Source organism: Meles meles, chromosome 1, assembly GCF_922984935.1.
Source record: "Meles meles chromosome 1, mMelMel3.1 paternal haplotype, whole genome shotgun sequence".
Lineage (NCBI taxonomy): Eukaryota > Metazoa > Chordata > Mammalia > Carnivora > Mustelidae > Meles > Meles meles.
Window position 1 is genome coordinate 185,147,245 of NC_060066.1, and position 12,870 is coordinate 185,160,114.

Here is a 12,870-nt window from a genome sequence, read left to right on the forward strand (position 1 = left end):
TTTTAATTTTCATTTTACTATAACTAGTAACTTTTCATATCCTTATCTGCTATTTGTACATTCAGTTCTGTGACCTAGTTCTTCAAGTCTCATCTTTTGAAAATTGGATTGTCAGTCTTTTTATTACGCATTTTAGAAATTTTTTGTATTTTCTGGCTATTACTTCTCTGACATATGTTTTGTGTATCCTTTCCCACTTTCTAGATTTCTTTTTCTTTTTCATTTTCCGAATGTTGTCTTTTGATGAACAGAATTTATTTTACTGATGTCATATATGTCAGTCTTTTTATAATTAATGCTTTGTGTGACCTGTTTGTTTAATCTTGCTTATCCCAGAGTTTTGAAGATAGTACCTTCTATGTTCTTGGAAAAGTTGGATGTTTTAGACTTCATGTTAATTGTTGTATCTGATATGAAATGCAGGGTTAAAGTCTCATTTTTTTCCATATGGATATCTGTTTGACTCACCACAATTTTATTGTAGAAGTGATCCGCTCCTTGACCACCACCACAGAATTACAGGGGCACCTGTATTATAAATAAGATGACTGTGTATATGTAGGTCTATCTCTGGACTCTGTTTTATTCCCTTGATCCACTGACTACCCTTAACACCAATATCACATGTCTTAAGTACTCTATCTTTATAATGAGCCTTGATATCTAATGATGCAAACACTCCCTCCAGCTTTGCTGTTATTTATCAAGATTGACTTGGCTATTCTAGATCCTTGGCATTTCCTAATAAAATTTAGAATTAACTTGTCAGTTTGGACTTGTGCACATTAAAGAAAAACTGCTGGGATTTTGATTGGAATTTCATTGACTCTTTAAGTCAGTTTGATGAGAATTGAGAGCATAACTTGAGTCTTCCGATCCAGGAGTGTGATGATAAGTGGTATCTAGATCTTTAATTTCTCTTAGAATGTGTTACAGTTTTTAGTGTGGATGTATTGCGTGTCTTTCACTGAGTATTTGATTTGGGGTTTTCATTTTCTAATTGTTATATATAACAACAGAATAAATTTTTGCATATTGAATTACATCTAGTGACCTTTCCAGATTCATTTTTTAATTTTACTAGATTTTGTAGATGGAAAAGGGTACAGTTGATGTAGAAAGTCATGTCATGTGCAAATAATGCTTGTTTTTTACAACCTGTATTTGTAGTTTTCTTTTCTTTTTCTTTCCTTGTTACATTGACCTTCAATACAATGTTGAATAGAAGTGGTGATGGTGAATATTTTTATTTTGTTCCATAATTCAATAAGAAAGTGTTTAATATTAATTTCACCATTAAGTATGCAGGCCTCTACTGATTTTTTTTTTATAAATGACCTTTTCTATAAGGAAATTCCAAATTTGCTGATTTTTTTATGTTGAGTGAGTATTGAAGTTTGTCGGATGCTTTTTTTCTGTATCTATTGAGATGTTACATGGGTTTTCTTCTTTATTTTGTTTATGTGGTAAGTTCAGCTGATTTTTTTTTTCTATTGTTAAGCAATCTTTGTATTTCTGGGATAGATTCCACTTAGTCATGATATGTTATCCTTTTTAATAAGTTGCCAGATTGAATTTGCTAATATTTTGTTAAAGATTGTGCATCTGTGTTCATGAGCGATATTAGTCTATAGTTTTGCTTTCTTGTAATATCTTTGTCATGTTTTGGCATGAGGATTATGTTGGCTTCATAAAATGAGTTGGGGAGTATTCCCTCTTCCATTTATCTGAACAGGTTTTGTACAATCAGGCATCTGAGCCTGGAATTTTTTTTTTTTTGCAGAAAAGTTTTTCATTGCAATTGCAATTTCTTTATTATGTATACAGCTCTTTATATTTTGTTTGGTCTTCTGTCCATTTCAGTAGGCCAATTTTTCAAGGAAGTTGTGCATTCCATCTAAATTTTCAGTTGTAGTTGCATAAAGTTATGTATGATGTCCTGTTACTATTTTTTTTTTTTTTTAATTTTATTTATTTGACAGAGAGAGATCACAGGTAGATAGAGAGGCAGGCAGAGAGAGAGAGAGAGGGAAGCAGGCTCTCCGCCAAGCAGAGAGCCCGATGCGGGACTCGATCCCAGGACCTGAGATCATGACCTGAGCCGAAGGCAGCGGCTTAACCCACTGAGCCACCCAGGCGCCCCCTGTTACTATTTTTTTAACACCTGAATCATCTATAATGAAATCCATTCTTTCCTTCTTGATATTTGTCTTTTTATATTTCTTAATCAGACTTGTTAAAAGGTTATCTTTTCAAAGACCCAACCTTTGACTGTTGATTTTCTCTGTAGTATATCTGCTTTCTTTTTTCCATTGACTTATCCAATCATCTCTATAATTTCCTTACACTACTTTTTTTGTTTAGTTTTCTGTTTGTTTCCTAGCTTTTTGAAATAGAAGTTTAGATCATTGATATTTAACCTTTCTCCTCTTCTAATATAAACATTTAAATCTATATGTTTTCCTCTGAGCCCTGCTTTAACTAAATCTCACACATTTGGATCTGTCATATTTTCATGAATTTTAAGTTCAAAGAATTTTTTTATTTCTATTTTTATTTCTTTGGTATTTGAGTAATTTACAAGTATATGTTACTTAGTTTCTTAGCATTTGAGGTTTTTCTAATTAATTTTCTGGTACTGGTTCCTATTTAAATTCCACTGTGGTTAGGGAAGTGGGAGTGGGAGGTGCAGGCTTCCATTTATGGAATGAATAAGTCATAAGAATAAAAGCTACTGCATAGGGAGTATAGTCAATGATAATATAATAGTGTTGTATGGTGAGAGATGTTAGCTACACATTTTGGGAGTATAGCATAACATATAGAGATGTTGAATCACTGTGTTGTACATCTGAAACCAATGTAATACTGTGTGCCAACTATACTCAAATAAAAACTTAAAAAAAGCCTCCAGATATCAAAGCAAAAAAAAAAGTTACAATTCTTCCTTTTGGGGTGCCTGGGTGGCTCAGTGGGTTAAAGCCTCTGCCTTTGGCTCAGGTCATGATCCCAGGATCCTGAAATCGAGCCCCGCATCTGGCTCTCTGCTTGGCAGGGAGCCTGCCTGCCTCTGCCTACTTGTGATCTCTCTCTGTCAAATAAATAAATAAAATCTTTAAAAAGGAAAAAGAAAAGAAAAAAAAAAAGATTCTTCCTTTTGACACTTTGTATTTCTCTTATAAGACAGACACATAGCGGGGCACCTGGGTGGCTCAGTCGTCAAGCATCTGCCTTCAGCCCAGGTCATGATCCCAAGGTCCTAGGATTCTTTCCGGCTGCCTGCTCTGCGGGCCGCCTGCTTCTCCCTCTTCCACTCCCTCTGCTTGTGTTCCCTCTCTTGCTATGTGTCTCTCTGTCAAATAAATAAATAAAATCTTAAAAAAAAAAAACACACATAGTTTATGCTTAACTATATTAAGCTATGCATAACTACATTGATATTTGTCTTTATATTTATTCATTATATATATAACATATATATAAATTACATATATATTTATTTATATTAAAATATAATGAATTGGAGATTTTAACATATCTCTGATATATATATATATGATATATAACTGATAGGTTAAGAAGTTGAAAATTTTTATATTTATTTATATTAAAAACGTGAAGTTTTTAAGCAGTGATTAGAATAAGTAAATGAATGCAGATGTGTAAATTGAATCAGCTGGCACAAAAGAATCTTCAGATCCTAAGTTCCTGCCTGCAGATCTTTGTTTTCAGAGCTATAAATATTTCTGTGTTACTGGTAGTGGAGCTGAACACACTAACTTGTTTATCTTCCTGCTGGATTAGAATTTATGAATATAGAGTGATTATAAAAGTTAATGTTGAAGATTGTGGCTGAGACTAAATAAATAAATTAATAAATAAATTCCACTGTGGTTAGACAACATGTTCTGTATGATTTCAGTTCTTCAAACTTTATTCAGGATTGCTTTTTCACTCAGCATATTGCATAAGCATTTGAAAAGAAAATGCATTCTATACTTATTGAATATAGTGTTCTATAGATGTCAGTTAAGTTGGTTGGTTAATTGGTTATTTATGTTATTAGTTAGTTAACTGAGTTATTCAAATCTTTCCTACCCTTACTGATTTTTTTTCAACTTCTTAACCTATCAGTTACTGAGAGAGACATGTTAAAATCTCCTACTCATGGGGGCACCTGGGTGGCTCAGTGGATTAAGCCTCTGCCTTCAGCTCAGGTCGTGATCCCAGGGTTCTGGGATCGAGCCCCACATCAGGCTCTCTGCTCGGCGGAGAGCCTGCTTCCTCCTCTCTCTCTACCTACCTGTGATCTCTCTCTCTCTCTGTCAAATAAATTAAAAAAAAAAATCTCCAACTCACAATTTGGATTTGTCAGTTTGTCCTCTTTGTTATCCAAACTTTTGCTTTATATGTTTTGTGTTATTAGGTCTATGAAAATTTAACTATTTAATCTTTTTTTTCTTTTTTGTAAAGATTTTATTTATTTACTTGACAGACAGAGATCACAAGTAGGCAGAGGGCAGGCAGAGAGAGAAGAGGAAGCAGGCTCCCTGCTGAGCAGAGAGCCCAATGTGGGGCTCGATCCCAGGACCCTGGGATCATGACCTGAGGGGAAGGCAGAGGCCTTAACCCACTGAGCCACCCAGACACCCCTTAACTATTTAATCTTGATGAAATATTCCTTTTTAGTCTAGTCATACTTCTTGCCTTAAAGATTGAATTGTCTGATATTATTAATATTGTCACATGAGCTTTATTTTGGTTCATGTTTGCAGAGTATATATTTTTCCATGTTTGTTTTTATCTTTTTATCTGTGTTGTATTTCAGGTGTCCTTATATTTCAAGGCCCTCCTATAGACAGATATAATTGAGTACTGGGGGGCAGGGTTGGTGCAGAATATTAACTTTTTCCTATTAATTGTTTTACTTAATCTACTTGTATTTAATATAATTATTAATTTGGATTTAACCATTTTGCATTTTGCTTTTTGTTTTCTCTTTGTCTGAGTTCTTCCTCATTTCTTTATCCTTCCATTCTTGCCTTTTGGATTAGTCAGGTATATTTATTACCCCATTTCTCTCTCCTTAGCTTTTAGGGATACATTCTTATGTAACTCTTTAACTAGTTATCCTGTGCAAATATATATCCTGGACTTACCAAAGTCTTCTTTAAATAAGTACTTTGTAACCACTCCCCAAGTAATGCAAAATTCTTAACAAAGTTTGGCTGCATTTAATCTCTTCCTTCCATCCTCTGTGCTGTTGCTTTCATATAATTTACTAATACATACATTATAAACTCTACAAATCATTGTACAAGTTTTTGTTCCAGTCAGTTCTTATTCTAAATTCTTTTGTATCTAGCACTTTTTTATTTGCCCTTCCTTATGCTCTTCATTTCTTTCAGTTCCATCTTTCTGCCTGGGATTACTTTTCCTTCAGCCAGAAGAACTTCCTTTTTATTTCCTGTAGTTTAGATTTGCTAGTGACAAATTCTCTCAGTTTTGATTTGTCTGAAAATATTATTTCACCTTCATTTTTGAAGGATTTTTTTTCCACTGGGTATAGAACTCTAGGTTGTCAGTTTGTATATATTAGCCCTTTAAATATATCTCTGCTGCTTCCAACTTCTATAGTATCTTTTAGGATGTCAGCCATCAGTCTTATTGATGCTCCTATAAGAGTAATGCTTCTTTTCTCTGATTAAAAAAAAAAAAAAAAAATCTCTGTTTTTCATTTCATTTATATTTTATCTTTTATTTTCAACAGTTTAGCAGTTATGTGTCTTGGTTTAGTTAGAGGGACTTTTTTGGAGGAGGGAGATTTTTGCTGCTTGTAGATTGCTGAACTCTTCTTTCATTGGTTTCTAAATACTACATTTGCCTAATTCTGTCTTCTCCTGGGATTATAGTTATGCATATTTTGGATCCATTGACTATCCCACATGTCTCTAATGCCCTAATCTGGTTTTTTTCCCCTATATTTTTGCTTCACTTTGGATGTTTTCTATTGATTTTTCTTCCAGTTTGTTAATCCTTTCTTCTGCTGGATCTTGTCTTCCCTTAAATCTATCCAATGAGTTCTTAATTTCTCATGTTATATTTTTAATTCCAGGATGTGCATTTAATTTTTTATATAGATTCCAGTTTTCTGTGGGTGTTATCTTCTCTTACATTTTGTTTATCTTTTCCTCTACTTTCTTTAACATATTAATTATGATTTTTTTATTTAACTATGATTATTTTAAAGTCTCTGTTCCATTAACTGGATAATATATGAATCTCCTTCTATTGTCTGTATTTTCTCTTGATTACCAATCACTTTTTCTGCCTCTTTTTACATCTAATATTTTTTGTGATATACTGGATATTTTATATAAAAGAATTGTTGAGGCTCCAGCTAGTATCTTCCATTAGAAAGAATTCTTCCTTTCCTCTGTTAGCTAATAGGATAAGGGCCTATTCCTCCCAATCTAATCATGGATTGAGCTAGTTCAGGTCTGGATTATATCTGTGGCTTATACCTGTTTCTTGGGTGTGGGCCCTCCAGGGCTCTTGATTGAGAACCTAATAGGTCTCTCTGTTTTCTCAGTCCTGAAAAATTGCAAGAGATTGTCCTAACTTTAGAGGTTAGGGGTTTAGTTCTTTAACCTTTTATTCCTTACAATTTCAAAATATGACATTTATCTTGAAGAGGGGATATGTGTTTGAGGTAGACCTCCTCCATCCAGTGGTACCTTATTTATCCCTATAACTGCAGTTAAAGGAGATTTCATTCTACCTTGTAGAAGCTCTCAGCCTAGCTTCATATATCCAATGTGCTGGCTCAGAACTTAGCAAGTGTCCCATGAGGAAAACTGGCCACACATATAGAGCTCAAGTTCCAGTGTGTCACAACAACTTGTTGGATTTCTCTCTCCTCCAGTAGAGGTCCTCTGCACAGACTACCCTGATCCTCAGTTCATGCCCCAAACTGGCAAATGTCCTCAGGAAAGAAAACAGTGTCAGCTACCTCAGAAGCCTTCCCCACTCATGTCTGGAATTCCAGTTCATCTAGTCCTTGTGATTTCTACAGCAGTGCAGTGTCTCTTCAAAGAACATATCTGACTTTTCCTAACTGTTGCATTAGCAACACCACATTGCCATAATCTATTACATCCTGCCTAGACACATAAGCAGCATTACCCTCTACCTGCGCACTGTGATTAGTTTGTGACCCAGTCTCCCTAGTTCTTCTCATGCAGCTTCCCTTCATACTTAGAATAATATCAGATTCATTTTCACCCTCTGCAGAGTCCTACCCAATCTTATTGCTACTCCTTTTCTTTTTTTCTTTTTTAAGATTTTATTTATTTATTTGACAGAGAGATCATGAGTAGGCAGAGAGGGAAGCAGGCTCCCCACTGAGCAGAGAGCCCGACGAGGGACTCAATCCCAGGACCCTGAGATCATGACCTGAGCCGAAGGCAGAGGCTTTAACCCACTGAGCCACCCAGGCACCCCTGCTACTCCTTTTCTAACCTGATCCCCTGCCACTCCTTTCTCCTCACTCACTTCTAGCTATACTGACCTCCTTACCATTTCTCAACCCCCTGACATGTTCCCATCTCAGAATCTTTGCACTTGTTATGTACCCTCTACTTGAAAGGCGCTTTTCTCAGGTTTTCTTTAGGCTTTGCCTTTATTTCATTTGGGAGCTCTGTGTAAATGTCACCTTCTTAAAGAGAACTTTCCTCACCTCTCTCTCTCCTAACCCTCCTTTAGCTTTCATCATAGCACTTACCTGGTATTATACTGTATATTTATTGTCTGTTTTCTGTCTCCCCAACTAGGAGGTAAGCTCCATGACAGTGGAAACTATGTTTTGTTAACGTATAGTAAGTGCTCAGTAACTATTTGTGGAATGAATTAGATGTGCTTACCTTGACTTATTCTCAATTTAAGGAGAAGATGAATGGTTGGGAGTAAAATTGAAAGTACCCTAACATAGATGTCTCCAGAATGCTTTGGAGGTAGGGTGGTACTGACTTTACTGGGGAATGGTCAGACAAAGCCTCAGTAAGGAGGTGACCCTGGAGCTGAGTGTTGGAATCTGAGTATTGATGTTTTCTTGACTAAGAAGAATAGGAACTCAATATATATGAATGAATTGGTGTTCAGAAAACAAGTGGGCTAGAACACAGTGGAGGTGTGTGTCAGGAAATGACAATCAGGCATAACTGCAGAGTAAGGCAGAGGTTAAGTACCAAAAGTCCTTAGATATCAGGATAAAGAATTTGGACTTTACATTAAAGGTCATATGGAGCAAAGATTTTTAAACTAGGGAGAGATGGTGTCAGATATATGTATTTCCATGTGTTTCACTATCATTGCAATAATCACATGAAAATTTTAAGTAGATTGGTGTAGAAAATGCCTAACTTGCTTGTCAGGGCCCAGTGTCAAAACATAAGTCCTTTTCCCAGTTCACTGTGTAACCCGAGAAGGCATCATTTCCTCTGCTAAGCCTTGGATCTGCATTCTTAGCAGGAAGGGATGGTAGGCTTCTAAAGTCATTCTGTCTCTGAGCCTATGATTCTGTTTATATGCTTTAACTAGATGCCTTGGGGAGAAAAATTTAATATTTTCTCTGCATCTGCCAGAAATAATTAAAACTTCCAATTTTAACCAATATAAATTCAGTTCTCCTCTGAGATTTTCTAACATTTAGGTCAGATACCAGGAAACCAGCTTCTTGGGATAAAACTACCCAAGCAGAAGTAACAAGTCTTCCCCACCCCACCACCCCATCCCCCACCCTCGCTGTTTGGGATGGGAATGCAGGTGGGAGGAGAGGGTGATAGAATGAGTCTTTTTCTTGCAGTTGTGATTACAAAGAATCCCTATCCTGCATCTGATGTGAACACTGAGAAGCCCAGCCTCCACAGCAGCACCAAAACTGTCTTGGACCATCAACCAGGGCAGAGGGGGCGTAAACCAGGAAAGAAGCGGGGCCGGACACCCAAGCCCCTAATTCCCCACCCCATCTCTACCCCATCCAAGTCAGCTGAACCTTTGAAATTCCCAAAGAAGAGGGGTCCCAAACCTGGCAGTAAGGTAGGTAAAAATGTGCGTTTCCTAGAAAGGGATAAAGGGTTATAAGGGGTAATGCACCCATATCCATCCATCTTGGAAAGGGGCATGTCTGGCCCTATTTTCCACCTTGTGTATGCTTTTAACAGGAATTTCCTAAATTGTCATCCCTGCTTATCTACTTAACTGGGAGTTGGTAATATTAGAAATAGGATGGTGTGGATAAGAAACAAATTTTGACTTTGAAAGCTACTCACATTTGAGGGAATTCTGGTCTAATGTCTTCCCTAGATGGAAGACACTGCTCCTAATTGTTAACCTACCCAGAATAGATGCCCAGGCACAGGAACAGAAACAGAAACCTGACTCTATAAATGTATTTCTTTTTCTATCCCTGCCCCTTCTTTTAAAAAGAAAGAAAGAAAATTACCAAGTACCTAGTAAATATCAGGCTCTGTATCAGACACCTTTACATACATACCATGTGATGATCACAAAACTGTAGGAGATGGGTAGTGTTAATGTTATTTAATAGTTAAGTAATTTAAGACTTAGAGATATTAAATGACTTCCCTAAGGTCACATAGCTAATAAACAACAAAGGCTCCAGAGATGGGGCTCCAGATGTTCTAGTTCCAAGGTCACTGCTGCCCTGCCATGGGTACCACAGGCATTCTCCCACATTTCCTGAAGGAGATAACACTTACCTCTCATTCAGGAAAAGACTGCTGAGTCAAGCTTCACTGAGCACTGTTAACTGCAAAGACCACCTTTTAGTCATGACCAGTTTTTCATTCATGTCTTCCCTAGGGAAACCATTGATAAAAAATTTCCTCAGCTATTTCTCTATGGCTTCCTTTAGCATCACCTTCTCCACTCACTTTTTGTTAAGGGATTTCTTTGCAACTCCTTCCTGAACTAGACTACCTGAGTTTCAGTATGGAAATGATACCTAGTTCTCCCTGGACACCCCTTTCTAATGGCATGAGTTCTTCCATAAGTTTGATTGGTTGGTTGGTTGGTTGGTTAATTGGTTTTGTTGTTTATTAATTTCAGCTGACTTCAGTTCTTCTAGAATATAAGCTCCTCAAGGTCAAGAACCTAATCTTGATCTTCTCTTTTTCTCCTGTAGTGCCTTCCATCTCAATCTCTTTGGAGATGTTCAATAAATGCAGGATGGATGGATGATTTTAGTTATGATGTTCTAATTGAGATTATCTCTTGTTTACTGGCTTTGAATTCTTGGTGTCACATCCTGATCTTTCTATGTAACACATATGCTCCTGATCTAACCCCTAACCCAGGTCCTGGTTCATTTTTATCTCCACTACTCTCTTCTTATTCTTCTGCTATGGAGAGAGACTGAAAGCTCTAAAGATTCCAAGGCTAGAGAAGCCAGGCTTTTGATGATGTGAAGACATTTTGAGGACATCCAATTAAAGAGGAAAAAAACTTTTAAAGTTTCAAAGACAAAACCAGAACCAAAAAGTAGAAACTCAAGTAGACAGCCTTTGTCTCAACATAAAAGGAACAGTTAAATCTTTCACAAAATGGATGTAGTGATCTGCCAAAAGAAAGATAGAAAGGAATGGAGGGAGGAAGGAAGAAGGGGAGGGAGGGAGGGTAGTGATCTCTCAATACCATCATTAGAGGCATTTTGTCAGGGGCTGGATGACTCATGGGATGGATGTTTTCAGGAAGAGAGAAGTAGGAAAGGGATGGTTGGATTAAGTGGCCTTTAAGATCCTTCAAAACCCAAACACTATGATTCTACGATTGCCTCTGTTCTGCTTCCTCAGGCAGTCCTAAATATAGTAATAACCAAAATCCCCTTTCTTTCCAACCCTCTTGAAAACAATAATTCTCGTCTTATCCTATATTTTATGGGCTGGCATTTGGCTCACTAATTCTCCCTCCTGTACTTTTGCCTACTTCTATAAATGTCTATGCCTTCCACTTAACTCTGACCCTTCTGTTCCTTTCTGGAGTAAAGTGGTCTCATGATGAGAACAGAGGCCTCAAAGCTAGACAAACAGGTTTATATCTCATCTCCATTTATTACCACTTGTGTGACTGTGGGAAACTTTGAATAAGGCTCTGAGCCCGAGTTTTCTCGCCAATAAAATAGAGATGAGGTAATATGTGAAGAGATATAATACATGTAAATGCACCTATCTCAAACAGAAATGCCTTCCTTCTCTCTGCTTTCTGCTACAATATTTGGGCACCAAACTCACCAGGCTTGTTCCTTCAGGGACCCCATGGAATCCTACCACCAACTCTGTGAAGTTGAACTGCTATTTCCTTTCTTCCCTGACTCTGACTTTTAGCAGTATCAAAAAAATTTTAAAATGAGGAAGTGTCCATGTCCCATGTATGCTTTGAATGTTTCATAAGTGTTTGCATGATAACGTCCACAGACCAGGCCATCGTATCTATGCCTGCTGTCACTGGTGCTATTGCTTTAGATAATACTCTCCTAGAAGCCAGACAGGTTTATATAGCTCCCAGCAGTGGCCCCTACATGGGACATTTAGTAAAAAAGGGATTTCTGGATCTCAGTGATAATTACGTTTTCCTTGCTTTCAGAATGGCTTTTAGAAAACTATTTCTTGAGAAGAAACTTCTGAGCTCTTTCTCCCTTAGAGACTGCCCTGAACAGCATAGAGAAGATGTTAGATTTTTCTCAAATCATTTTTATTACTTCCCTCAATATTGGTATTCTGTACTGTGTGCTTCATTGGAAATATTTGTTGAGACTTATCATATGGCAATTGCCATGGTAGGAGCCGTACTCGGAATCAGACCCTCGAGGAGCTCCAGGCTAATAAAGGACATCAGTATGTAAATATTTATGACAATACGTTGTTACAGATGCAACACAAAGTACAGACATAGCACAAAAGAGACTAACTGGAGGAAATCTAGAAAATTTTCCTGGATAAATAGATATTAATAAAGTAAAAAAAGGGGGGGCATTCCAGGCAGAAGGGACAGTTCATTATTCTAAAGGAATGGTACAGGTAAAGCTGCAGCGTTTTTAGAGAAGTAATTTAGTTAGAGATTTAGACCTTAGAGTATAAAGTTTAAGATGAAAACTGGCAGTTGATGAGCTGAAGAGGTAGGTAAAAGAATGAGTCTGCAGTTAGGGGAAGGGACGTTTCCTTTTTTTAAGAGAGAAGCAAAACACAAAATAATGTCAAAGTAGGCTTAAACCTCAGCATTTTTTTTTCCTTTTTTGCTTTTGTCTGCCCAACTGATAAAGAACCTGGTATTTCAAATGATAATATTGAATCTAGTATAAAAGATATAAAAGACTGTGAGTTAAGCTCTGGCTCGATAGGAGCCTAGAATCTTATACGCAGATTCAGAAAACATTTACTAAGCATCTACTATAGGTAAAGCTCTAGGCAAGATTCTGTGTGGAAAACAAAGATACAAGAGCCCTATTCACAGAGATATTTCCATCTCATGGGTGAATTGAGAGCTAGGAAGAGAGGAATCAGAAGACAAGTTACCTGTCACAGGTAGCAAACTTCTCCCCATCCGTTTTGACAGAGGAAGCCTCGGACTTTGCTGAACCCACCACCCACCTCACCAACAACCAGCACCCCTGAACCGGATACCAGCACTGTACCCCAAGATGCTGCCACCATCCCCAGCTCAGCCATGCAGGCCCCCACAGGTAAGAGCAGATCATGTATTAGCTGCCACAAGCCCCAGCCCCCCCATCTCCTTTCTCTTGTCTTGCACCTGTAGTTAGCAACCCCCCCAAACCCACCCATTTGTAAACCTAAA

General features: G+C 37.3%; 1 protein-coding gene across 14 annotated transcripts in view; it reads left to right on the plus strand.

The window, feature by feature from the left end:
- Positions 1 to 12,870, plus strand: part of SCMH1 (Scm polycomb group protein homolog 1) — a 182,533-nt gene that overhangs the window by 131,342 nt on the left and 38,321 nt on the right. For 11 of the 14 annotated variants that reach the window (XM_046005959.1, XM_046005952.1, XM_046006008.1 and 8 more), the window contains 2 exons: positions 8,864 to 9,096; positions 12,631 to 12,757. The exons of 2 other annotated variants lie outside the window; for them this stretch is intronic. In XM_046005959.1, the coding sequence (XP_045861915.1) occupies positions 8,864 to 9,096; positions 12,631 to 12,757 (360 nt within the window). The remainder of the gene's footprint in view (positions 1 to 8,863; positions 9,097 to 12,630; positions 12,758 to 12,870) is intronic. One more of the 14 variants, XM_046006042.1, reaches the window with a different exon arrangement.